General features: G+C 45.0%; 3 protein-coding genes across 4 annotated transcripts in view; 1 reads left to right on the top strand and 2 right to left on the bottom strand.

Moving 5' to 3' along the window:
- Positions 1-1076: 1076 nt before the first annotated feature.
- LOC309673193 (retinol dehydrogenase 12-like) lies at positions 1077-8479 on the bottom strand (the record flags this gene model as incomplete). Its single annotated transcript, XM_082484924.1, has 7 exons — positions 1077-2616; positions 4574-4763; positions 5573-5782; positions 6197-6301; positions 6594-6749; positions 7513-7631; positions 8382-8479. 7 exons carry the CDS (start codon positions 8477-8479, stop codon positions 2514-2516), a joined length of 981 nt encoding a protein of 326 aa, XP_082341050.1. The 3' UTR covers positions 1077-2513.
- Positions 8480-8854: 375 nt separating this feature from the next.
- The window catches only part of VTI1B (vesicle transport through interaction with t-SNAREs 1B), a 19131-nt gene continuing 1254 nt past the window's right edge, over positions 8855-26731 (top strand). The window contains exons 1-6 of one of the 2 annotated variants that reach the window (XR_014269288.1): positions 8855-9027; positions 13477-13535; positions 14770-14961; positions 20426-20599; positions 22400-22461; positions 23542-23816. Coding sequence is in view for 1 of the 2 variants with exons in the window: in XM_082484835.1 (XP_082340961.1) it covers positions 8913-9027; positions 13477-13535; positions 14770-14961; positions 20426-20599; positions 22400-22461; positions 23542-23638 (699 nt within the window). In the remaining variant the exon portion in view is untranslated. Of the gene's footprint in view, positions 9028-13476; positions 13536-14769; positions 14962-20425; positions 20600-22399; positions 22462-23541; positions 23829-26731 lie in introns of those variants that run through there. The other variant, XM_082484835.1, reaches the window with a different exon arrangement.
- The window catches only part of ARG2 (arginase 2), a 22958-nt gene continuing 20140 nt past the window's right edge, over positions 23914-26731 (bottom strand). Inside the window, exons 7-8 of the mRNA XM_082484834.1 lie at positions 25163-25299; positions 23914-24245 (exon numbers count right to left, since the gene is read on the bottom strand). Coding sequence (XP_082340960.1) covers positions 24040-24245; positions 25163-25299 — 343 coding nt within the window. The 3' untranslated portion in view covers positions 23914-24039. The remainder of the gene's footprint in view (positions 24246-25162; positions 25300-26731) is intronic.

The following is a 26731-nucleotide window of genomic DNA, read 5'->3' as shown; positions in this document are numbered from 1 at the left end:
TACCTGCCTTTTTTCCCGACCTCTTTGCACTGTACCTGATGCACTTTATATAGTGTTTGTTGTAATTTGATGTTTTTAACCTGGAATCATAGGGATTTTTCTCTTACCAGCAGAACTGGAATTTTGATCCCGACTAACTGCCTTGTGTCACGACTAGTGCAACTATCAAGGGGCTTTGAATTTTTCAGCATCAAAAAGGGATTGAGTACTGCCAGTTAAAAAGAATTTCTCTAATAATGACCAAGGTTTGTTTACAATGAAAAAGAGAATAAAGTATTATGACTGGTAACGTACCTTCTGTTTGCATTTTATCTCAGCGCAGCTGGGGCTCTCTTTCTAGATCTGCATTTTGCTTTTGGCTATGCTTAGCAGAGTAATTAGAAGGGGGAGAATTGTTCTGTCATGCAAAAATCTCTCTCTGCTACAGTGTCCTCAATATTTAGACCAATTGGAATATCACATCTTTAGAAGTCCTCCCAGTAGCTAGGTAGCTAGCGCAGCCTCATACATGTACTCTCACAAACCAGTAATCCTCTTTAGAGAGCTTTGCAAGTTAATCTAACTCTCCCTTACAAGCCTCCCTTTGAGACAGCTAAATAAGCTTTAGTTCTGTCATCTTAAGGATCAACCTAGACAAAGGTATAAATGACTTGCCCAAGGTCAAAAAGAGTGGGTGTGCGTCTACAGAAATATGTAGTTATATGTCTTATGTAAAATCTGCAATTGGACTTCTTTGAGAAGAGCATTGACCCACAAGGGAAAAATATTTCAGCCTAGAGCTGCTTTCTGCTTTTTTAAAAACGGTTTCTATTGCTCCTGAAAGCCACTTTCAAGCAGAGTTGCACAGAGAGAGGGCAGGCTAAGTCTGCAATGCTAGGAAGCATTCTGCTGCTACATTCTAGTTGTGGATTTAGCTTCATACTCAAGATGAAGTATAAAGAGGGAGGAAAAAAGGTAGAGTGACAGGGAGAAACACAAAGGGCCTTTAAAATGTTAGCCAGAGTTCTCTACATTTGTAAGGCAGGTGCAGATAAAAGCAACACCAAATAAACTGATTCAGCATTTCTGAAAGAACATATGGTCTCCTGTTGTAAAAAGAAAATGGCTTTATTTAGTATTGCTCAGAGGTAGCACAGGACTGATCTGCATAGATAGCATCCAGACAGAAAGAATTAATCATAAAATTAGCAGTTGTTTCACAAAACTGGCAGTTGGTCACAGTGGCACGCTCGTATGCAGGTCCAAAACCTTCTGGACTTTTATTCAGAAGCAAAAGATAATCCTATGAGCTGCGGTACTTGTTTTCTAACTGATTAACTCTTTCAGAAACAATCTCTGATTATGGATCGCACTCCAGCTCTTTGCACCAAGCAGCACTAGAGTTCCAAGGGAGCAGTCCCATTACTGCGTGGATTGACCCAGCTGCCTTTTGGAAGTGCAGGCAGCCTTGGCCAGGCAAGGCCAGTAACCACTGGGCAGACAACCGTAAGGATTGCTGTGTGAGTCTTACTTTCCTGTCCTGTAGCTAACTTCACCATACTATCGAGACAGTCCTGACCTCCCGCTTCAGCTATTTAGCTCTAGGTAGTTTGCTGTCATTTAAAGCTAAAGTTGTTCACTGTTTTTTTTTTTTAACATAGTTGATGTTCTTCTGCTCCCTTTTCTAGGTTCTGAAGTCATTTAAAGTGCAGCTGGGAGGTTTATTGTGACAACTTTTACACCATCTTTGCTCAGTGCTTCACAGGAGAGATGTTAGGTTTGTTTTTTTTTTTTTTAATAAGTAACTTGCCTATGCAAAATTGGTGGCACTCCTGCAGCTTTTAACCTCCCAGTCACCTGCCCTGAGACTGGGATTCTCAAAAGATATGCTAACCCTCGGTTAACTTACTGCACTCGATGAGCGTTTGGGGCCAAGATACTTCAGTGGCTAGGGTCCAGCTTCTTACAGAGAATATACTGAAAAATAACCGATTCCACTTTGTACGTAATGGTACAAAAAGGCCAGCACCTGTTTCTGTGTGCTTGAGAGCATTTGTATTGCATGTAATTGCCAGAAAATATAAATTCCTAAAGTACTTCCACTCTGCTAGGTCAAATAGTAGGAACTGAAAATAACCTCACAAATCCTAAATTGAGAGTCCCACCTTTTCACTATTACTGTTAGGAGAGAAAAAAAAAAAAGTAATTCTTTGTTACTTTGTAATCTAAACCTAAGACCACAACTTCCATTTCTATTCTAAAGCCAAAGAACGGTAGCCTCTGGCTCTTGTGTGAGATACCAAGTAAAGGTTGTTCCCTGCGTTGGTGCTCTAATTCTAGAATGGGGGACTGGTGGTTTACTAATCTCAATCCTTAAGTGTAATATTCCAGAAATTCACATTAGATTGTGTTCATAGAGCCATCATGAGGGCACCTGAAGTATCAGTGTTCTAGTCTTGAGGTCTCTCAGCAGTGTTCTTCCCAGGAAAAGCATCGCTGGGCTCAGCCAGGTACACACTGGAGGTCTGCGCTGCTCAGTCCCACTGGATGCCGAGGAGCTCGCAGCTCACATTCCAGAGCTTCTTTGCTGTCTCATCATCCCGACCCCATGGAGATACATATGCTGGCTGGCAATCACTGTAAGGGGAATATTGTGGGTTTTTTTTAAAGTCAAAGATCTCCATCTGCATTAGCACGCTGAAATGTCTGTGTTAAGGAAAGGAGTTGTTTTCTATCGGTTTAACTTCAAGACCAGCTGAAGAAGGGTGGGAATCTACCCAGCAAATGAGTGAGGGTTGGTGCTATGCCACCTTGAGAAAGCTTGCTTTCCAGCTAGCTTGGGAAGAGTCCTCCCCCATGGCACCAAGAACGGGCAAGCAAGTCTTAGCACTATCTGTTGTCTCAACTCTTAAAGAAACCTATATACGCTCTACTATACACTCCTCAGTGTATGTTCTTAATACCACCAAAAAGAGCTTCTTCAGGAGCACTTTTTCTAGCAAACACTAGAAAAAAGCCACTCAAGCAGCCCTTCATTCAGAACTGTTCATCCCACTATATTGCCATGGCATGAAAGACAAAGCTGCCCCAGAATAATAACACTGTAATAACCATGTATGGTTATCCCCTTTTCCATTATCCTCTGAACTGTGGCTCCTTTATTCTCAGCTCCTGCACTCAGACAGCACTCTCTGGACTAGGGATCATGTGTCCTCAGTTGTAATGCTATGTGCTCGATAACACGGGAGTTTAAGAGAACAGAGAAAATTGCATCTCAAAAGGTTTCTGTCCAGCCTAATATTTTTAGAGCTCCAAGTGCAGAGTCTCTGACGGTCCTGAAATGACTCTGGTGGACTCCACCTGTTTTGCTGTGGCATGCAATTTTTTTTTTCTTAATGTCTATACTTATGCTTTATATTCTATTGTCTGGAAAGTGAAAAGTATTTTAGACTAGTACAATGTAAATTGTGAATTAGCGCTGAAGCTATTCATTTCCCACCAAAACTTTCTTTTATGAGTTTAAAATCCACCAAAGTTTTCTGCAGTGCAGCACATAAATGCTCCATTTATATCCTGGGACAGACAGTCATCCGGGGCAGATTAAGACATCTATTTATATATTCAAGTCTGATTAAGATGGTACAAACTCCCAAGTGAAGATCAGACATAGTCATTACAGACACTAATCCGCTCACATAGCACAAGAGGAAAGCTCTGCAAAGAAGCAAAGGCTCCAACAGTATCCATGTGAATTTAAAAAAAAAAAAAAAGACACCTTTTCATGTTAATTTCCCCAAACCAGTATTGGTACATTGCTCTACACCCAGTGGGAGGCTGATGGACACATCTAAACAAAGCTGCTCAAATGGCAGGCTTCAAATTTAGGGTGATGATGACTTGGAACTGCTCTGGGCTGTAGTTTCGGTGAAGGGAAAAGGCATGACTACAGAGGGTCCTGGAGTAAGGCAAAGAAGTCAAGAAACAACAGGGTTTGTAGTGGGAGCTACAAAAGACAGTTTGCAGGACAGAATGATGAGCACCCCATCAGGAGTCCCTCCCAGCTGATGGGTCTGTCACACTGGAGAATCGAGGTATTTTGTTACACACCAGTCCTGAAAATCTCCCCTCCTAGCTCTGCAGCACCATCAGCTCTCCCAGCTCCCTGGGAGCACAGGCCCCTTCTGCTCTGGTGGAGTAAAACCACAAAGAGAACCAAAGTGGTCTTCCCAGGATTGACTCAAGTGACCTCATTAACTAAACAGCTCTGCTGAAAAGTGATTTGCCCAACTCTCAGGCAGATCAGGATTAGGGCTCTGAGCATGTGACGGCCATTCCTGCTCTGTGAATACAGCGATATTCCCAGCACTAAAGGACCTGCTATTGTGTGAAATGCTGCACAGGTCGGGGATTTCTTCTAACACAATAACCACCGAAACAGACCCAGAAGGGCTAATGCTCCAGTATTTGGCAGCCTCAATCTTATCAGCCAGCCACTTACCCAGTCCCATCTTAATGAAGAATGACAGTCAGTCTCATTTTCCCCAGCCAGCAAGGCGGCCTTCCACAGTGTATCGCTCCATTGACTTGTACCCACCTGAAATACTGTCCTGTCACAGAGTCTAGCTCTTCTGCTACTGCGCAGTAGACACTGGTTTGAGCTCCTTCCCGAGGTGTCTTCAAGAAGAATGAGAATATCTTCCACAGCCACGTCATTACAAACGAGTGCCGGACCAGCTCAGAATGGACAGAACCGGGATGGAGAGCATTTGCTGTGACTTTAGTGCCTATGGTGAAAGAAAGTAGTCCAGGACAACTCTGCATGCACCAAACAGCCTTTAAAAAAAAAAAAGGGTAATATATTCCTCAATTCTACAACTTAAAGGAGGAGTCCAGGCATGGATACAGGGAGAGTAAGTGCAATTCTCAGTAGTTACCGCTTGCTGGAGCATCCCCCACTCCCTTCCAAACACTGTGGTCTCTACATGCCTTCTGCAAAACAATGTGCTAGAGGGCCTGGGGGTGAAAACAGCAGCAGTTCCCACCAGGCTTTTGAGAACACCAGCTTCTTTGGATTTACTGTAATACTCATTTCCCAGAGAAGACATGACTACTTAAGTTTATGAAAAGGACTGAATGTGACAGATGTTGTGACTTAAGAGGTACTGTCTAGTCCTATGCTTCTGATTTACAGGCCACTGACACTTAAGGCAGCTGAGTATCCTTCAGCTTTTCCATTGCAGACTGCAATTGTAGTTCAGCTCCTTCTGCTTTTTTTTCAGCTTCCCACCACATACCACAATTGTCTGTGTGGATGCGGCTATTTTTTTCCACAAGCACCAAAGAAAAAAATGGAATTCCTTCAACTGTGCCAGGCTACTGAACTCCTGTGCCCTGTTGTTGCAAAGACAATTAGTCTCCTGGTTCCACAGACAGGAGATATTATCTTTCTGCACCAAAGAGCTGTCAGTGACCCTTGCCCCAAACTATTTCGTTTCTACACATCCAATTTCCAAGCTTTCCTTCAATCCACCCTCCTCATCCATGGTGCTCAAAAGCCAAGCGGAAAAGCACTCCGGTCTCCTCTGGGACTTGCCTTGCAGCCGCCTCGCCAGCTCCCGGGTGAAGAGCACATTAGCCAATTTGCTGTGACAGTAGGCGAGGCCACGATTGTAGCTCTTCTCACCATGGAGGTCATGGAAGCGGATTCGGCCTCCGTGATGAGCCAGTGAGGACACATTCACTATGCGGGCTGGGGCAGACTGCTTCAGACACTCCAGCAACAGGAAGGTCAAGAGAAAATGACCTAGGGGTGAGACGAAATGTCATCTTTCTCTGATTTCCTGTTGGAATTTTAAAGTACTTTCAACATATTACTGACATGTTCATGTTCTAAGTTGCTGCTGCCCTCATTTCAAGTCCAGGGAAAAGAAGACCCCCTTGAACCAACAGCTAAACTTTTTCAGGGCCATTAAGTTCTGCTCCTCAGCTTCAAAAAGCTGCAGCTGTCACACATTTCAAACATCCCAGGTAACATGTACAGATACTTAAACCGGGTCCATGATAAGCAAATACATTGCATTGCATTTCCAGAACTCTAACTCCAGCTTTCCATCCTTCTCCAAGAAGGAAGGATGAGGAAGAGAAAAATGGAAAGCCGGATTTTCCTCTGGCATTTTGCCACAGATATTGAATGCAAACATGACTCCACTGGCCTTACCGAGATGATTGACTCCCAGGTGCATCTCAAAGCCATCAGCAGTCTTGGAGTAAGGGCATAACATTACGCCAGCATTGTTAATGAGAATATGGAGTTCCTTCTCCTCTGCAAGAAACAACAGACATCCTTAAACAGGGGAACAGAGACCGAAGACAGACAAGGAGGTGGCACAAGCCAGCCAAAAAAACCCCACGCCTGTCTTGAGTTGCAGCCACATTGACTCAGTAAAATAAGTCTCCTACCACAAACCAGCTCATGGCCTCTGACAAGCCCCTGCTTTGAACCACAGTACCCAGTGTGGTAGATATGCAGGTCAGGGATTTGGAATTTGCTAGAAAAGCAGACAGCAGTCCTTAGTAAAATATTCTCACTGAAAAGAAGGATCTAGAGACTGTACCTGCTAGGAATTTCTCAGCAAACTCCCGGATGGACTTCGTATCAGCCAAGTCCAGTTTTTTCACAATGACTTGCTGGTTCCCTGTCTCAGCTCGGATTTCACTGGCTGCCGCTTCTGCCTTCGCTATGTCTCTGCAAGCAATAACGACCCTTGCACCTGCAAGGGGAGGGGGGGGAAAGCAGGAATAGAAGCTGAGATCACTGGGAGCACACTGGGTGATCGGGGCTATGACAAGCAGGCTGACTACACACAGCGCTTACAAACAACTTATTGTTTCTTTAGAGAATTGGCATCAAGTCAGGGAAGCAGCTGGGACAAAGCCTTTCCTACTATGTTGTTAGCTCCGATACAGCCCAAAACTGTTTTCAGACCAGGAAAACACACATCTGAAGTGCCTCTGTGCAGGTTCTCCCAGGTCAGGAGTGTGTACCACAACACTGGTATGACTGGGTTACATCTGCCCTGTAATGGGAACATCAAGCCCGGAGCACATGAAGATACTTGGATTCCAGCCAGAGTAGTTTCTAAACGGATTGTGAACAGGTAGTTTAATCTCCTTACCAGTTACCCAAAAAGCATTTAAACCAAATTAGCTTGAAATGTGAATAACCAAAGCACACAGCAGTGGACCTATGGCATTTCCCAGCTTCGTACAAGCAGAACGAAGCGATACCAGTCCTCTCAAAACAGCTGCGGTGCACAGCATTTCCATGTCACAAGGCACGTTTTTGGAGTGCAAACGGTGAAACAAGCCGAGGAAGTGGAGACTTGCACCTCAGGGGTTACAACCTCTGGAGGAGCAACGCTTGGACTTGTCTGAAATAACTTTGGGTTCCAATTCACCCAAATGTAAGCACCAAGTACTGCTCCCTCAGATCCTTTCACGGGGATGCCCCGCCGATGCAGGCCAGTGACTTGCCTCTCCGGGCGAGGTCCCGGGCCGTCTCCTTCCCGATGCCCGTGTTGGCTCCCGTGATTATCGCCACCTTCCCCTCCAGCCTCGCTGTCGACTTGCACTCCCCGCCAGCGACATATCTCCTGCAAGAGAGGGCGGCAGCGCTCAGGGGAGGGGGGCCCGGGGCAGAGTCCCTCCTCCGGTGACTCGGCTCAGGACTGAGCACCCGGAGGCGCAGGTTTCGCCCCAACCGTCGGGCTGACCGGGGGCCCCGGGGAGTCACAGGCGGCGTCACCTGAAGCGGCTGATCACGACCCTATCGTGACTGGGCCATGACCGAGTCAGGTTCCCACTCGCCCTCCAACCTCAACCCGCCTGAGAAACACCGCCAGGGCCTAGGCCCCGGCCCCGGCGCCGCCGCTCCGCCCTTGCGTCAAGTGGGGCCACGGCTCCCATTGGCTGCCGCCCAAAACTCGGCAGTCTCGGCCAATGGGCTCCGCCGCGGCGCCGTGAGGTGAAGGGAGGCTCCGCCCTCCTTCCCCCCACGGGCACGGCGGCCGCCTCTCCCCGCGCCCCACCGGCACCGTGTCCCGGGACGGACCCCAGCGTCAGTTCCAGGCGGTCGGAGACTGCGGGCGGCCACCAAGCCACGCGCCGCCGCCGGTGCCGGGGCTGAGCCGAGCCCCAGCAGCGCCCCGGCTCCCGCCAGCGTTAGCGATGCGCTGGAGCCGGGGAGGCGTGAACGCCGCCCTACCCCAGCGCGGGCGAGAGAAAACGAATCCGTTTTTACTCGCGCTTCCGTCAAACACACGGGCAGACCCGACCGGCTCCGTGCGCCCCCGCCGCTGCTTGCATGCGCGCGAAGGGCCGAGGCCGCGCTCGGTAAGACGTACCTGATGTAGGGCGCTGCCACGAGAAGGAGAACGGGTACGGAGACGGCGGCCCCCAACGCGGCTCCCCAGCAACTCAGCATCCCCGCCGCCCGCTCCATGAGCACTGCTGGCCCCGAGCAGCGGGGCCGGCCCCGCCCATCCCCGTCTCGGCCCCGCCCCACCGGCCTAGCCCCTCCTCTCGCCGCCTCGGTCCCGCCCCACCCGCCTCGGCCCCGCCCTCACTGCGCGCCATGAGGCCCCCCCACCACCTCGGGGTTGCCCGTGGTAGTGCCTGACTCGCCTTGTCACCGGCGACCGGCGGGTGGTGTCGCCGACAGTCCCTGTCACATCGCATGTGGCGGCTCGCTCCCGTGGGAAGCTGGCCGCGGCGGGTTTGCCCGCGCGGTTGTCGCCGCGGGGCAGTTTTGCGGTCGGGCAGCGTTGCGGGCGCCCAGCCGCGCGCGGGCAGGCCCACCCCGCCGCCGATGGCGGAAGTGCCTGGCGGGGGAGGTGGCCGCTGTCGCTGAGCGTGGAGGGAGGCTGCCGTCTGCCATGGCGGGCCGAGGCTCCGGCTCCTCGGAGCACCTGGAGCGGCTGCACGAGATCTTCCGGGCGTTGCACGGAGACCTGCGGGGCGTCCCCGAGCGGCTGCGGGGCAGCGCGGCCGGTGAGGCGGGGCGCTTAGGGCGGGGGGTAGCGTAGAGATGGCGAGACGGTGGGCGGGCAGCGGGATGGACTGTGCAGGAACTTCGTGCCTCGCTTGGGGGGAGGGGGTGGCGATGGGGTGGCGGTGGCTTAGCTGTGTCTCGTTGTTCAGTCGCTGCTGCGTTGTGGTGTCTCTGTTCTTGAGCAATAGGCCTGGCCGTGCGCGGCCCCGGGCGCGTCGGTAGGGACCTGCTGTGTCGCTTTGCTCCTCTGGAGCCGGTCCCCTGTGCCGCGCTAATGTCAGTGCCGTCGCTGCTGGGCTGTGCTGGGCTTTTAGCCTCAGCTGCGAGGAGGAGTTGTTGTTACTTGGATGTTATTTCATGCTGTTTCCGGGTAAACTGCAGTGCTTTGGGGTTGGTTCCCCCCACCCTCCTTTTTTTTTTTTTTTTTGGTTGTTGTTAGATTCTTGTTTAAAATTAAAAGTAGTTTTTATTACCATAACTGTCTATTATTAAATGGTCCGACCATTTGTAGGCTTACTGGAGAAGATTTTCTATCTAAGCACGAGGAGGCACTTCTTTACTTTGAGGGTGGCAGAGCACTGGCACAGGCTGCCCAGAGAGGTGGTGGAGTCTCCCACTCTGGAGACATTCAAAACCCGCCTGGACGCCGTCCTGTGCAACCTGCTGTAGGTGACTCTGCTCTGGCAGGGGGGTTGGACTAGATGATCTCCAGAGGTCCCTTCCAACCCTGATCATTCTGTGATTCTGTGATTTGCATTTTAGATGACTGGCTTAACAGTCTGGTTTGTGCGCTACCTACCCACAGACTAGAAAAAAACTATCTTACCAAGCTACACAAAATTAGGTCAGAAGCAAAATCTGATTTTTATGGGAGTTCTTTATTAGGTAATGGTGCTCACACCAGTGGGTGAAGCACTGACAGAACAATTCTCTCTAAGGACTTGGCATTGTGCGTCTAATTCAGTTCTTAATTTCTGAGAACCGGAAAGGGAAGGGATCCATCAAGGAGAATTTTAGCAATGTCACTAAATCTCTTTGATTAAATGCTTCCTTCATATGAGAAACATGATATACAGTTATCATGAACTGCTGTAGCTCAGCTTGGGTTTTGTCCCACAAGAATGAGTAAGGGCTGTAGGCCATGTTCTGTGATATTTCAGTGTCACCATTCTCCCAGAATTGATCACTTTTATGTGTTTAGGTATAAAATCACAAATCCTAGAAGAAATGGCTTGTTCAGAATATAGCAGCCTGTACTAGGTAACACAGGTGATGGGAAGCTTAACGTTCTATTTCTTACTTGGCTTTCCATTTAATAATGAGTTAAATTGGGGTTTGCAGTCCGTGACATTAGAGTTTCCAGAAGGTTCCTTACTTGAAAGATGTTCAGACCTACAAATGACAACTTTCAAAGCTGGCTTAATTTCACTAGCTGTCAACAGGACTAAAAAGCGTAAAGTAAGAACTACCCTTTCTTGGAGAATGGCCTTTAAATCTGGGTGATGTTTGCATAAAATTTTGTGAAGATGGTTTTCAGGAAGGATGGTTGGCTTTACTGCCTTGAAATGCAAAATCTGTCTGTAAGGAAAAGAATGTGAAGGGACCATACAAACACTGTTTTTTCTCAGAGGCACTCTGGGCTGAATGAGAACATCAGTGAACATTTCTTCACGTTGAAAAGTACCATAGAACAGGAGGTGGAACACCCTGTTTGTAGTTTTAAAAGAACAGAAAATTCTTGTAGGAAGTCCTATTTCCTTGTAGAAAGGAGAATGGGCTCTTTTTTTTTTTTTTTTTTTTTTTTTTTTGTGAAATAAAGCTTTGTACGGTCTCCATGGAACTGGGGTAGTCTTGAGCAATGACTTCGGAACACCGGGCTTAAGTAGAGTATTTACGGGCAGCAATCTTTGCAACGGTGCTAGATTTTTTCAACAGATTACAAACTTTTTTTGGATATGCTTTGCAATTTTAATGTGACTGTTCTATTCTTTAAATTTGTTGCTGGAAAAATCCTGGTCATATTTTTGGAAAGTATTTCTAAGAGAGTTTAAGGTAAGTCAGGAGTTTGTCTATCTGGTGAAGGTGTTCACTCTCCTAGGAGTTCCACTCTCCTAATGTGCTTTGCCTGCTTCTTGTACTTGGGGAGGGGGAAGTGTCTTTATTTTTTGAGTTATCTGATCCTGAAAAATTCAGGAGATGATAAAAGATACCTTGCATATCCTTTTAAGATGATTGGCACGCTCCCAAACTCGAGGGAAGACAGAATCTGTAGTTCTTGGGACATCTTTGATGGGCAGAAGTTTAGACATGCTCTTCCACTCTATATAAACAAGATAACTTCCTAGATCGAGAAACAAATTTTTGCCTTCCAAGTTTGTAAAAAGGTATTTTTAAACAGCCTGGATTAGTTTCCAATACAGAGGCTTTCCTCTAAATTAATTCAGTTAGCTGCACTTTTCAACTGACTCTGATTCTAATTGATTGGAAATAAATCAGTTGAATGTTGACGAGCATGTGGGTAATGTTACTGTGGCTTAGGTACTTCTTCCTTTTAATGAATTAGAAAAGTTCTCTCAGTGTACCTCAAGTAGCAGTTTAATCTGGAGTGATGTGAACTGCTCAATGTATTCTGACATTTCTGTTAGGCCTGATCCGTTATAACGCTTTCCAGCCACACTGCCTGATTTCTTGTAGGCATATAGACAAAAAAAAAATCTCAAGTCATTGCTACTTGACTTTTGGAAACTACCTTGCATTTCTTTGGCTGCTCATTTTTAAGTGTAGTGTCATCTTAATCCGCTTGGGGGACGCAAAGAAGGTAAAATACTGCTTTTTTCAGTACTGCACAAGGTTTCAATTAGATCGAGAGAGCAGTTGTTTTAAGAGGGCACTACGTAAATCAGATTAGTGAAATTACCTGTATGAAAGAAAATGTGTATTTAGGAACCTTCTTAAGTCGGCATTTCTTCCTGAATTAACTGGGATGTGAAACTGCATTTCCTGACACCAGCTGGTGTGTAATATATTAACAGTCATAATGGAGCTTAGTCTGTAATAATTCTGTGCGCTACTTGAGAGCGTTGCTTCTTGTTAATGATGGTTTATAATTCTGTTTTAAATTCTCTACAGTTCAAATTCTGGGGCTTCACATGAATTTGAACTGAAAAGGAAAGCCTACAGCTTAGGCACGTCCTGTATACGAGAGGAGCTATATAAAAAACGTTTTGATTGCTGCAATTTTTTTTCCCCATTCTCCATTGAGAGTTCAGTGGTTTAAAAATTGCTTTTTTTGCAGAGGACCATATTTACAAAAAGGTATTGTCAAGTTGGGTTTTTTTTAAGGCAACAATGTTTTGATAATTTTGTCTTTAGGTTTAATCAAATTAGAGAAGCTTTACCAAGATGACTGTTTGTGTTTTTTGGTACCCAAAATTTTATTTAAGTTGAATTATTCTCTCCTGGAAGAGGTGAATGAGGCTAGTGCATATTTATCAGACAAATTCTGATAGGATTTGGTTTCATTTGCCATACCCTGCAAGAGTCCTCTGGTCTTCAGTGCTTTTGAAAAAGCTTATAAAACATGTATTTTTGCTCCATTGAGATAAGGGGTGTTTCAGAATTATACTTTCGTTGATCATGGATATGAGAGAGGTATGATCGGTTTTTAACACATGCAAAATACGTGTCTTAAGTTGTTTTTTAGAAATAGAGTAACAGCGGTGAAACCCATTCTTTGGCCTCTAAAGCCCCAGATACGAGTATCTTAGCAAATGACTGTAACAAACAACTAAAATGTATCGTTTTGTTGGCTCATTCGAACAACTGTTGTCATCCCAGAAGAGGGAAGCATTTGGGCATTAATGCATGAACTGAGGTGATATCTTGATGTCATCTTTAATCTCCGAGTACTCTAGAATGCTTATCCCATTTACCGCGTTACTTTATGACCAGGAGGCTGCAGAGTGCCGTCTGTCCCAAACTTCGGGGCTCACTTGGAAATGTAGATTGACTCGATGTTCTGTTCAAATCAAAATTACGGTTACAGCCTTCGGTAATGTTCCCAAATGTGTGCAAAACGTTAAGAAATATTTATGAGCTGTTTACCAACAGGTCCTCTTTGTTGATCTTTCATGTTAAATGTTTTTCAACACACAGTTCTGTCAGTGGAGGTTGGAGGATAATAGGTCAGAAAAGTATTTCAGGTTTGAAAAATTACTTCATGTACCAGAGGTAGTGGCCGACGTTTGGAGGGGTGGTTTCTGCTCTCTCCCCCCACACCCTTCTGAAAAATTTTCCTAAGAACAGGCTGTTCCTGTTTGAGGTAAATTTTGACCTGGCATCTCAGTAATCAGCCATCTGTGGCAGCTTCCTTGTCTATAATGGCTTGAGTTGGAGTTCTGTTGTCATTTCTCTGTAGTTTATCTGACATACTACTTTTTCTTTCACAGAGGAGAAGAAAAAGCTAGTCCGAGAATTTGATGAGAAACAACGTGAAGCAAATGAAACGGTAAACATAAGTCTAGGCTTCTGGCCTTTCTGACAGGTTGAAATATTGATGTCTTAAAAAGGACAGCACTTCCAAATTTTACGTTATTTATGGATCCTATTCTGGCAGGCAGATTTCTTTTTTAATGTTTGATCGATTGATCTGATAGGTGTGTCTGTGTTTGTCAAGACTGTTGTGTATATCTGTATACATATGCAGATACAGACAAATGTTCTTAACATGTGGGGTTGGTTTTTTTTTTTTTTGAGTGCTCAGTTTGGATATTGCCTTCCCTTTGTGGAACAAAGGAGAGTGATAGAGGTGCAATTAAAATTGCTAGAGACTGTGGGGAGAGCATGTAGAGAATCTGCTGCTTTTTTTTTTTTTTTCACCCTACTGTCTTTTTTTCATGTTGGTCTTAACCCATCTGATCTTTCTACAATAGTCTGATGGTTAAATATCACGACCTTGAATATTTGAAGCCTCTATTGTATAGGCTTCCTGGACAGCAGGTGACATGGAACAGCACAAAAAACCCCCACGTGACTTGCTTTTTTAAGCAAGACATTATGGATTAAGCTTTCTTTTCATATTAATAGGCTATTTGTTATGATGTTTTTGAGCCACAGCTGAATGCGATGCTTTATTCCTCTAACTTACTGGGTTTTATTGACATGTATCTGTGTAGGTGACATATGAGGTGTAGAGCTCATATTGTGAGAGAGCTCATATCGGCGTACGGCTTTAAGCATTGTAAATTTTTAACAACTGTCACTGAAAGTTGTTGCAGAAATTCACACGTCCAAAATCTCAGGGTTTACAAATCGTAACTCCACTTGCCAGGCCCAGATGTTCAGAGTGTGAATTTAGTGGCATGTCTCCCTATGCAATAGATCTCTGTTGCACCGATGAGAGAAGGTGATACCCATCTTATAAATGCTTAAACTATATGAAAGTGAGAACAGCAAATTTTGAAGTTATAGAGTGATGTTTCAGAAAAAATCAAGCATTTAAGCTTGGCAATTAATTTTTTTGTTTTCCTTGAGGCATTGTGTGTCTGAAAATCCATGTGGGCTGAACAGCATTAGGTGGAATGGTGTACTCGATACTAGATGAGGGGTATAGGGTTTGGGGTTAATCCCCCAATCACATAAAAACATGGGAATCCCTTCATCTAGTGGTGAGTTTTGAGTATAGCTGCCGATAAAAATAGATTTGGTGCTTTAAAAAATAACCACGTTTTCTTTCATTAAAGCTGCGGGAAATGGAGGAAGAACTGAAGTATGCTCCTCTGCCTTTCCGCAACCAAATGATGAGCAAAATCCGGGCATACAGAAGAGACCTCTCCATGTTCCAGAGAGAGATGAGAAGCACAGATTTGGGATTGGGCCCTGGAAGTCAAGGCGATATAAAATACGGAATCTTCTCCACAGAAAATGAACAGAGTGTGAGAATTACATATAAATTTTATTTCATGTTGCTGTGACTGTTTAAAAATGAATATTGCAGATGTGTTGTTTACAGTGTTTCTACTTTAATCCACTTAGCTTCTGTGCTTGTGTAACTCCCACTCCCTGTGTATCTCTCTGCATGTAGCATGAATATCTCAGGGAGGAGTAAGAACACCTGGAACTCAAAGGAGAGCTTTTCTGTTCTAAAACAGAGATGAGTGTAATCCAGGTGGAACTCCTTGAATGCCATGCAGTTAGGAACCGACATGACAGTCTGTACTGAAATGCTTTATTTAATCATTCCCCTACAGCAGCGAAAACACAGAAGTGATGCTGCTGACTGAGAAGAAAGGTTAACTGACCTAGTCTTAGTCTCCAAAACTAGCACAGTGTGTGAATCATACACTGTCTAGATTCTTTGGTAGAATTTCCTTTTAAGCAACCCCAGTGTAAATAATTTCAAGAAAATATAAGACGTCATCCTCTCGTACTTTGTTCACTACGGATTTGCTGCTACAGGGCAAGAAACACACCAATTTGTTTACCAGATATGCTTAGATATATATAAGCTCGTGAGACTGAATCTGCTTATTATCTTCAGAGTGCTGTCATCTGTACGGGAGGTTCTTGGAGGTGGGCTTTTTGTCTGTCTGCTTTCAATAAGGAAGTTTGAGGGGGGCTCTTTCCTTAGTATCTCGTTCGATATACTCTGCAGTAGCTTGGTAAATTTTTGCATTTAATGCCTCTTGGTACCCAGCAGAGTACCATGGCCCCAACTGTGCACGCACCAGCTCTGATGCTGCTTCACAGACAGAGCTTTTGTGTGAACATGTTGCCACCCAAGCGTCGGGCTGCAGAGTGTGCCCTGCTTTCATGCCAGTGTCAGATGGCAGCAGTGAGCATGGCTGTGGCAGGTGTGCCCAGGTAGAGGAGCTCCTGCGCTTAGTGATGGAGCTCAGGGAGGAGGTAAGTAGGTTGAGGGTCATCAGGGAATGTGAGAGGGAGATAGATGCCTGGAGTCGCACCCTGTCTCCCATGACAGAAACCCAGCAGGCAGACAAAGCCCCTGCTGTTGGAGAGCTCCCGCTCCTCTCCCCGATCAGCTGAACAGGATGGCTTGGAGGACAGGGGGCAATGGCAAGTTGTTCCTGCTCGACGCAGCAGGTGCCGCAGGCACCATCTGCCCAACAACTTCCACACCTTCCCAAGTCCCACTGCACAATAGATACACTGTTCTGCAGAGGGAATGGCACAACAGTGAGGATGATAATCCTCCCAGGTTGGAGGACTCACTGAGGCCTCATCAGACCACACCCCGAATCAAAACTTCCTCAGTGAAAAAGAAAAGACGGGTCATTGTAATAGGGGACTCAGTTCTGAGGGGGGCAGAGGGCCCCATATGCAGACTGGACCTGCTATATAGGGAGGTTTGCTGCCTCCCTGGGGCCTGGGTTGGTGATGTTAAGAGGAAACTTCCGTCCCTGGTGCGGCAATCGGATTATTATCCCCTTTTAGTGTTTCAAATAGGCAGTGATGATGTAGTAAGAAGAACGCCAAGAGCAATAAAGAAGGATTTCAGGGCCTTGGGACGACTAGTTAAGGGATCGGGAGCCCAAGTCTTGTTTTCTTCTGTCCCTCCTGTTGCAGGGAACGATGAGCGGGTTAACAGGAAGAGTCAGCAGGTCAATGACTGGCTCCGAACTTGGTGCCACAGACAGGGTTTTGGGTTCTTCGATCATGGCCTGATCTACAGAACACCAGGCCTGCTGGCAGCAGATGGGAAAAGCCTGTCTCGCAGGGGGAAAATGGTTCTTGGGGCAGAGTTAGCAGGGCTCATTGGGAGAGCTTTAAACTAGATTTGAAGGGGGATGGGCGTGTAACTGGGCTTGCTAGAGGCGCCTGGGCATAGTAGCTCAGCAACTGTGGGGCCGAGTGCTAGTACCTTTGAGAATCAGAAGGCCCACCACTCCTCAAGGGCAAAAACTACACACTCATTGGCTTTTCTGAAATGCCTGTACACCAACACGTGTAGCATGGGGAATAAACAGGAGGAGTTAGAGATCTGTGTGCGGTCACAGGACCATGATCTCATTGCAATTACTGAGACGTGGTGGGATGGCTCACATGACTGGAACACTGTCATGGAGGGCTATGTTCTCTTTAGGAAAGATAGGCCGGCGAGGCGAGGCGGTGGAGTTGCTCTTTATGTGAGAGAGCAACTGGAATATATTGAGCTCTCCCTGGGAGCAGATGAAGAGCAAGTTGAGAGCTTGTGGGTAAGGATCAAGGGGCAGGGTAATATGAGAGACACTGTTGTGGGTGTCTCTTACAGGCCACCTGATCAGGATGGGGTAGTTGATGAGGCCTTCTACAGACAGGTGAAAATCGCCTCACAATCACAGGCCTTGATTCTCATGGGGGACTTCAACTACCCTGATATCTGCTGGGAAGGCCACACAGCTAGGCCTGTACAGTCCAGGAGGTTCCTCCAGTGCATTGATGACAACTTTTTGACTCAGGTGGTGGAGGAGCCTACAAGGAAAGGTGCTCTACTGGACCTGGTACTGACAAACAAAGAGGGACTGGTGGAGGATGTAAAGGTTGGGGGCAGACTGGGCTGCAGCGATCATGAGAAAATAGAATTCAGGATTAAGTGTAGTATAGACAAAACGACAAGTAGAGTTGAAACCTTAAACTTCAGGAGGGCTAACTTTGATCATTTCAAGGAGTTGCTTGGAGAAATCCCATGGGAGAGGGCTCTAGAAGGTAAGGGGGCTCAAGAGAGCTGGCTGCTATTTAAGCGTCACTTCCTCCAAGCTTGGGATCAGTGCATCCCAAAGAGAAAGAAATCAGGCAAGGGAAGAAGGAGACCTGCATGGCTGAGCAGGGACCTTCTGAAAAAGCTCAGGTGGAAGAAGGGAGTTTACAATAGGTGGAAGAAGGGGCTGACTGCTTGGGAGGAATACAAGAATGCTGTCAGGGTATGCAGGGAGGAAACAAGGAAAGCCAAGGCAGCCTTGGAATTGAACCTGGCGAGGGATGTCAAGGCCAACAGGAAGGGTTTCTTTAAGTATGTAGGAGACAAAAGGAAAACTAGGGAAAATGTGGGCCCGCTGTCGAATGAGACAGGTGCCGTGGTTACAGATGATGCAGAGAAGGCGGAGTTGCTAAATGCATTCTTCGCTTCTGTCTTCACTGTTCGGGCCAGTCCTCGGGAAACCCAGACTTTGCAGGTAACAGAGAAAGTCTGGAGGGAGCAAGACTTTCCTTTGGTTGATGAGGAGCAAGTTAGAGATCAGTTAGATAAACTGGATATCCACAAATCCATGGGGCCTGATGGGATGCACCCTCGAGTGCTGAGGGAGCTGGGGGAAGTCATTGCTGGGCCGCTCTCCATCATCTTTGAAAGGTCCTGGAGGACAGGTGAGGTGCCTGAGGACTGGAGGATAGCTAATGTCACTCCAGTCTTCAAAAAGGGCAAGAAGGATGACCCGGGAAACTACAGGCCGGTCAGCCTCACCTCCATCCCTGGAAAGATGATGGAACAGCTTGTGCTGGGTATCATCTCAAAGCACCTGGATGAAAAGAAGGTTATCAGAAGTAGTCAACATGGATTCACTAAGGGGAAGTCGTGTCTGACTAATCTGATAGCATTCTATGATGAAGTGACTAGATGGGTGGATGAGGGGAGGGCAGTGGATGTTGTCTACCTTGACTTTGGCAAGGCTTTCGACACTGCCTACCCCATCATCCTCACATGCAAGCTGAGGAAGTGCGGGCTAGATGAATGGACAGTGGGGTGGATTGAGAACTGGCCGACAGATAGAGCTCAGAGGGTTGTGATTAGTGGTGCAGAGTCTAGTTGGAGGTCAGTAACAAGTGGTGTCCCTCGAGGGTCAGTACTGGGTCCAGTCCTGTTCAATATATTAATCAATGATCTGGATGAAGGGATAGAGTGTACCATCAGCAAGTTTGCTGATGACACAAAACTGGGAGGAGTGGCTGACACGCCAGAAGGCTGTGCTGCTTTACAGCGTGACCTGGACAGGCTGGAGAGTTGGGCAGAGAGGAACCTAATGAAATTCAACAAGGGTAAATGTAGGGTACTGCACCTGGGGAGTAATAACCCCACGCATCAGTACAGGTTGGGGGCTGACCTCCTGGAGAGCAGCTCTGTGGAAAGGGACCTGGGAGTCCTGGTGGACAACAGGATGACCATAAGCCAGCAATGTGCTCTGGTGGCCAAGAGGGCCAATGGCATCCTGGGGTGCATCAAAAAGAGTGTGGCCAGCAGGTCGAGGGAGGTCATCCTCCCCCTCTACTCTGCCCTGGTGAGGCCGCATCTGGAGTACTGCGTCCAGTTCTGGGCTCCCCAGTTCAAGAAAGACAGGGATCTGCTGGAGAGGGTCCAGCAAAGGGCTACGAAGATGATTAGGGGATTAGAACATCTTTCATATGAGGAAAGGCTGAAGAACTTGGGTCTCTTTAGTCTAGAGAAAAGAAGAATGAGGGGGGATCTTATTAATGCTTTCAAATACTTAAAGGGAGGATGCCAGAGTGATGGGAGGAGTCTTTTTTCAGTGGTGCCCATTGATAGGACGAGGGGTAATGGGCACAAGCTTGAACATAGGAAGTTCCATCTTAACATGAGGAGGAACTTCTTTACTTTGAGGGTAGTGGAGCACTGGAACAGGCTGCCCAGAGAGGTGGTGGTGTCTCCCACTCTGGAGACATTCAAAACCCGCCTGGACGCTGTCCTGTGCAACCTGCTGTAGGTGACCCTGCTCTGGCAGGGGGGGTTGGACTAGATGATCTCCAGAGGTCCCTTCCAACCCTGACTATTCTGTGATTCTGTGGTTGGTTCCTCTAAAACCTGAGAGCAGGGTGGTAGATTAGACTTTCTGAAGCTTAAGAAAATACTTTATTTTGAGCTACCTGTTGACCCCAAGGTCGGCAAACACTTCTTATCCTCTAGCTGAGGCTACTGGCATGAAAAGAGGATCTTTGTTACTTAGCAGTCCATCTGTTAGTGCTCTTTGTTCCTAATCCTTTTGACTGTGTAAACTCTTAATGATCTCCCTGGCAACCAAATGTGAAGTCACAAACAACACTGAATTTAGATAAGAAGGGAAGGAAAAGTTAGCCTCTGGAATGCAAAGATATTATTGGCATTTAAACGGTTTTTGATGGAAAAGTAAATTGTTGCAAAGTTTTTTTGTAACTGTTTTAATTCTTCAGCTATGTGTCCTTCTTTCTCAAGGTTTAACCAGATTTGGCCATAATCTTAGAATGTGAACAAGAACTCTTTCAGTATTAACAGGGCTACATCATTCAACAGAAGAAGCACGTACAGCTAATACAAACGGATGGCCTATGGAGTCATGGCCTAACGTTTTAATATGTCAGAAGCCTAATACCCCTGTCTTTGTGCTTAATAGTTAAACATACGTTATTTTTCAGACTAATCTGCAGTCACAGAGGGTGCTGCTTCTCCAGGGAACAGACAGCCTGAACCGAGCCAGTCAGAGCATTGAACGCTCGCACCGAATTGCAGCTGAAACAGATCAGATTGGCACCGATATCATTGAAGAACTTGGGGAGCAGCGGGAGCAACTGGAACGCACCAAGAGCAGAGTGAGCAGAGAAACTGTGGGGGATTGTATTGAAACAACCTGGTGTTAGCTCAGCGGGAACTGTACGCTAGTAATTTCTCTCAGCGACTTCCCTAGATGTGGTAATGCAATTGATGTTTCTATAGACCAAATCCAGGCTGCCACATTTCTATGCTGTGCTCATAAAAGGAAAATAATTACTGTAGAAGGGCCCAAAGCATGATGGCGAAATGTCTGCTGCAGTGTGTGTGCAAAACTGGGTATTAGACCTATAAACCTGCTAAAAAAAAAAAGGCATTACTGGAAGAATTACAGACTTTAATAAACGAGGAGTTGCCCACCACTAGATTACTAGTAAAGGTTTAGATTTGGGACGCAGTTAGCAAGTTCTTCTAATGAAATGAAATTTAATAGAAGCTCAATTACTGACCTCCCACTATTTGTAGGTTAGCTAAGGAGGGATAAAGTGGCGTCCTTGGGTCAAGAAGCTCTGCTTCTGCTGTGGAAGCTTTACAGAGTAGTTCATTTGGGGTTTTTATACACATACGCAAAACTGAACTCCATTTTTGAAGTAAGAAACTGATGGTGTTTTCTGTGTGTACACAGGATCCTGAGTGTAAAGCTTTTAGGTGAGTGACTTGCAGGGGGATGCTGGGTTTGGCAAGTAAGCACGCTCAGCCAAAACTAAAAGCACACCCCTTTTCTTCAGAGTTCTCTCTACTCATTGCAACAAAGCCTGTAGCTTTTTCCTTTAAGTAGTTTTTTTTATTTTGGTCAGAATTTCATTTGCCCTGCTCCCAAATTTGGGTTAGAGAGCAGGAGAGGAAATGTAATCTTAAGGTTTTTAGGTATAGTTTTTTGTTCTTTTTCTAATAAAAAATATTACAGTCCTTCAAGCATGTCAGTCTATCCATGGATTGTTTGTGAAGCTGTGACTTCTATTGTGAGCCTTTCAGGCATTGTATTGCGGAATTGTGTTAACCACGCATTCCAACTGGAAGCAGACTTTCTTCTTGCTTAGTCTTTCATAGCAAAGATTGGAAATCTAGTATGCTTTGAATGGACTTGGCAGTTTTCTTCCCAGCTTGGTCCAGTCCGTCTCAGTGCAAAGCAGTGTACTTACAGAGCCAGTTTTGTAGTCATGGGCAATAGCTTAAACTGCAGAGGAGTTGTGCAGGCAGGTGTCTGCGATGGTCAGTGACCTGCCTTACCTTTCACTTCCCTTGAAGGTTTGGAAGTAGAATAGCGAAATCTTACCCGGAGCCTCCAGTGGCCATGCATCACGAATCCTTGCTGTCTTTTGTGAGACTTGTCCGTAACCTCACTTAATTACGGGCTGCTTAATAGCTGACTGAGAAATACTTGACAGTTCATTTCTGAGCATTACAAAGCTGAAATGGATGATCTATTAACAGCTCAGAGCTCATAGCCACTGGGTCACTTAGACCTGTCAGTACAACATGGTTCATTCTTTGCTAGAAAGTGAATAGCATTTCAAACAGTTCCAGGTACGCACTGGGGAGAACATGTCAGTATCATTTTCTTCTGGTGTCAACAACTAGAATAATAGAATGATATTTAATGAAAGGAGCTAATACCAACTTTCTGGTATTTGTAGATTAACCTTAAATTGCATATCTTTGTATGTAGCTCAGGGAAAGTATCAGTGAAAGTCTTATTTCGTCCTCAGAAAGGAGACAATGGTTCCAGCTTGTATTGGTCCCATTAATTGCAGCATTTCAAGGCCAGCTACTTCCAGCTGCGTCTTTACGGAGTTGCTGTATACTTGTTCAACTGACAAATAACTTTTGTTTCCTCTTAGTTGGTGAATACAAGTGAGAACTTGAGCAAGAGTCGCAAGATTCTACGTTCCATATCCAGGAGGTGAGTAGCGTGACTGGCTTAGAGCAGCACTCGGTAGGTAGCCTTGTTGCTTGCCAGTTTCTGGTGAAAAGCAAGGACTAGAGTGTCAGCTGGAACTGCAGGGAGGTTTTAAGGAATGTGTAAACAGAACATGTGCCATGCACAGATGATAATTTGTGTTTTCTCCTCTCTGGTAATTACTTAACAGAGTACAGGTAGCGAACGCTACTGAATTTGGGCTGCTCTTCTAGTGTAATGCATGGTCTTTAACCATCCTGCATGATAAATTGTGGTGAGGACATAAGCAAGTTACAGTGGATTGCTGATGGTAACTTTAGATGCAACTCCTTGTTATTTGGGTTGGAAAAGCTGTGCCATAAATCACTGCAGCATTAAGCGAGTTAGTTAGATGTCTGATGACACAGACAAATCTGTTTAGCCCATAGTAATGCCCCGGAGTAGTTAGACTGTCATATGAGAAACTGAGCCTGACCATGTACTATTTTGATGACTGAAGCCTTGGCTGCTTAAGTGTGCTTACAGTTTCTTAACTATAAGGTTTAATTATCCTTATGAACCAGTTCATAGAGTCTAATTCCAGTAGGTACTTCTGGCCTAACAAGTCTTTCCTTTATACCCATTGCTAAATGAAGTTATGGTAACGGTATAATTTTCAAGAGTAAAAGTACATTATTATTTTAATATTTTTATAGTTTTACTTCAGCTACCTAGTTCCAAGTAAAACCCCCACAATGTGCATTTCAGCACAGGAGTTAACTGGTGTTTTCCTCATGCATACTCATTCTGTCAAGCAACATATAGAGCAGAGTGATCTGCCTTAAGCAGGGAACAGAACTGCTACTGTTGAAATAGAAGATTTAAGCAGAATTTCCAAGAAAACATGACTAGGAAACTACTGAGTTTGTCCCTTCCTGCTTGTTAAGAACTATGTGAATAGCACTTTGTGGTCTAGCTGTAACAGGGAGTATACTTACTGAAGGTAAGATGATGACCAAATTATGTAGAATCAGTTTTTATAATCACAGAGGGGAGAAAAAAGCTATCTTGGAATTTCTTTATTTTTTTATTTTTTAACTCTAGAGTGACCACTAATAAGTTGTTGCTGTCAATTATCATCATCCTGGAACTAATCATCCTAGGAGGTGTGGTCTACTACAAGTTCTTTCGCAGCAAATGAATCTCCATGACTGAGATGAGCTTTTCTGCCGTTGGGGAACCACATGGACTGTCTGTTCCCTTTGACTGTCTGAGGACTGAACTGTCTTATGAGACAGCGAGTTCAACTGAAACTGTACTGACACTAGAAAGACAAAATGGGAGTAAAAGGAAAATGCAGAGACAGACTTGAACTACTGGTAAGATTAATAAGAAGGTAATAAATATTTTATTGTCTCAATTTGTATATATTTAACTAAATGAATAAATCTTAGTATGTAATAAAGTAGCCACTCATCAGTGGAAAAGCTAGTTTATTTAAAAATTGAGAAATTAACAGTATTTGCCAAGTGTTGACAATCTATCCACTCAAGTGCCTCAGCAGAGCTCTATAATGTCCAGTGTACCCAACACTTTGGGTTCTTAAATCCTCACTTGCTCTTCACTGTCAGATTCATCTGGAGAACTGGGTGTTGGGAGTTCATCAAAAGCAGTGTGTGCTCCTTCCCTTGTCTGCCCAAAGCACGTTGCTATCACGTCGACTGCAAGACTAGCAGTTGCATTCACTTCCTCTTGAGAAGCTCCAAGCAGTGGATTGACTTCAACCATGTCTACAGCTGAAAGCATTCCTGTGAAAATGATTTACAGCTTTGTTACTACAAAAAAGGGCAAAATCTCTAATAGGGTTTCTTTTGCAGCCTTTCCTTCACTGCTGCAAGTCTGATGTTTGAGCTTGTGACCTACTCTACCCCTTAGACAAATAAAATTGGCTCTCAAGTGAGGATTAAGGTTGTCATTCTCAGAGGCACGTTTGTGTTTTTAATTTGGTTCTTTCTTATGTTGTCACTACCTCACTTATTCATGCTTTTAGCATTCAGGAAAAATGAGTTGATATTCCATATACACTTAAAGGGGAATGGTTTTTAATCTCGTTTTCTCCCAGTCCAAAAATTAGGGGGTATAGAATACCTAGTATTTTTTGCCATTGTATTCATGATTCTGTTGACTCTGTCTGGTTGTTTTTTTTTCCTTCTTTTACTGCAAATAACTTATTGTTTAAACCCATTAAATAAAAACTCCATGGCATAAGGAGGGAAGTCCTCATATATTGAGACAACCACAGTATACTTAGTGAAAGCTTAATTTGTTAGCCTTGAATCCTAGAATGGAACTTCAAACTGTTTTAAATTGTTTGCATCCATTTTTTTTATTCCATTTTTACATCTCACCTTATGTGTTTAGGAATAGGGGACGGTATTATACAAGATGACCAAGTCATTTTTTGCATTAGTTGTTAATATATTATGTATTTTATCTACTTTTGGTAAATTGAAGTTGTTGATGGTTAAGCTGCTTCCAACATCTGGGGTATTGCCCAACCATAGGACTTCTTTTTCCCTTACTGAAGGCTGAATTGCCTTTATAGCATCTCAGCTTTGACTACATGTATCTTATTATCTAGTTACACAGGAAAAACGTAACCAATATGAGCTGTATGGAGTTTGTCCTGTCCTTGCTTAGTCCAATACTGCTGGTTGACTCCTACCTGTATTGTGTATTTCCTCTGTGATGTACATGCCTTCTCTGTAAGTTAATCCACCTAGAACAGGAGTCCCAGTTGCTGGAGCCAGTGAGGGATCAAAAGCATCAATGTCAAAACTCAGGTGAATTGGTCTCTGTCTCCTGAGACAGAATAAAACAAGAAAAGCAATCTCAGAACCTTAAACTTTTTTACATGTATTTCTTACTGTCCAGGCTGATCAGCAAAGTAGCATCATGCTCCATGATGCTAAAGGTCCCCCTAAGTCCTATACCATGTCTTATACACGTTTGGAAAGGAATTTTATTTTTTTTTTTTTTAATATCTTTGGACTCTGAAACGTGTCTTAGCTCAGAACTTTCCCCAGTACACATTGTAAAAACAGAAGTTTGTCTTTCTAGTTCCACTGAGCATCTGCTCAGGTGTGATTTGGCTGAAGATAAGTACTTTAGTTCTAACCATCTTATCTGCTATTTGGCTCCTTAGTTGGAAAAATGTAGAGAAATGTATGATATGATCCAGCCTTTTCTCCTTTTGTACAGAAAGCCAGGGTGACAGGCTGTAACTTTGATTTGCGTGGCGTCTAGGATGGAGGGAGGAAGCACCAAGCTCGAGGATTTCATAGACAGCTCGTAAAGATGAATGGGGCATTCTGTATTTTTCAGGTTGATAGCTGAAGGCTGCCTCCAGACTCTGCCGTGTAAGCCTAGCTAGCTGATGAAAAAGTGAAGGATAATCTCAAACCTAAAACACATTAGTTAGTTACTACATGAACTCTGGCAACCAGTAACAGCTTAATAAATTGAACATTGCTTTTCACTCAGATGAGCTATTTAAATGGTAGACTGTGTACTTCCAGCTTACTGCAGATGCTCAGTAGGGAGAAGCATCTGGATTAGCAGAGCTGCAGCTAGGAGGGGTGAAAACACCTTTAGATACAACAGCGTGCAGCACATACACAGACCCTGTTCTGCTTACAGGACTGTTCTACCCTGTGGTGAGAGATTACCCTTCCTGACTCTGATCCTCTCCGTGTGTCCCTAGACTAGCACGATTTGCTCCCTGATCTGGTTCCCCAAACTTGAACAAGGTTAGCAAAGACATCTGTATTGAACTTAAGTAAGGGAGCGGTTAGAGAACTTCACTAGCTGAACTGAAAGTGGCAGTTGTCATCAGGGCAGCACATGTGAGCACAGCCTAAGGAGGAAGCCATCAAATGCTTCTACCTCATGTATTAACAGCTAAATTCAAGTTGCTGTCCATTTGAGATAGAGAGATCTATATATTAAAAAATATAATGTATACCCTAGACTCTGAGTTGATTCAAACATCTTGTCAAACTGCAGCAAAATGCAGAATTCCTCAAGAAACAGAATGAATGATATAAAACAGAGCCGCAACTGTAGTGACTAATGTACCCTATCTTGTAGCTTTTTGCCAAACACTGGTTCCAGTTCAGATGTGGAAGTCGAGGACTAATGGCAGTGCTACAACTTTATTATCTACTGGACACTGTCATAGTTCTGTTAGGCCGCCTTATGTCAAGAGTGACCTTCACTTAAGTAACTTTCAGGA

This window comes from Vanellus vanellus, assembly GCF_965231255.1.
Source record: "Vanellus vanellus genome assembly, chromosome: 6".
NCBI lineage: Eukaryota > Metazoa > Chordata > Aves > Charadriiformes > Charadriidae > Vanellus > Vanellus vanellus.
Note: the sequence above shows the minus strand (reverse complement) of the source record. Positions and strands in the feature narration are given on the sequence as shown.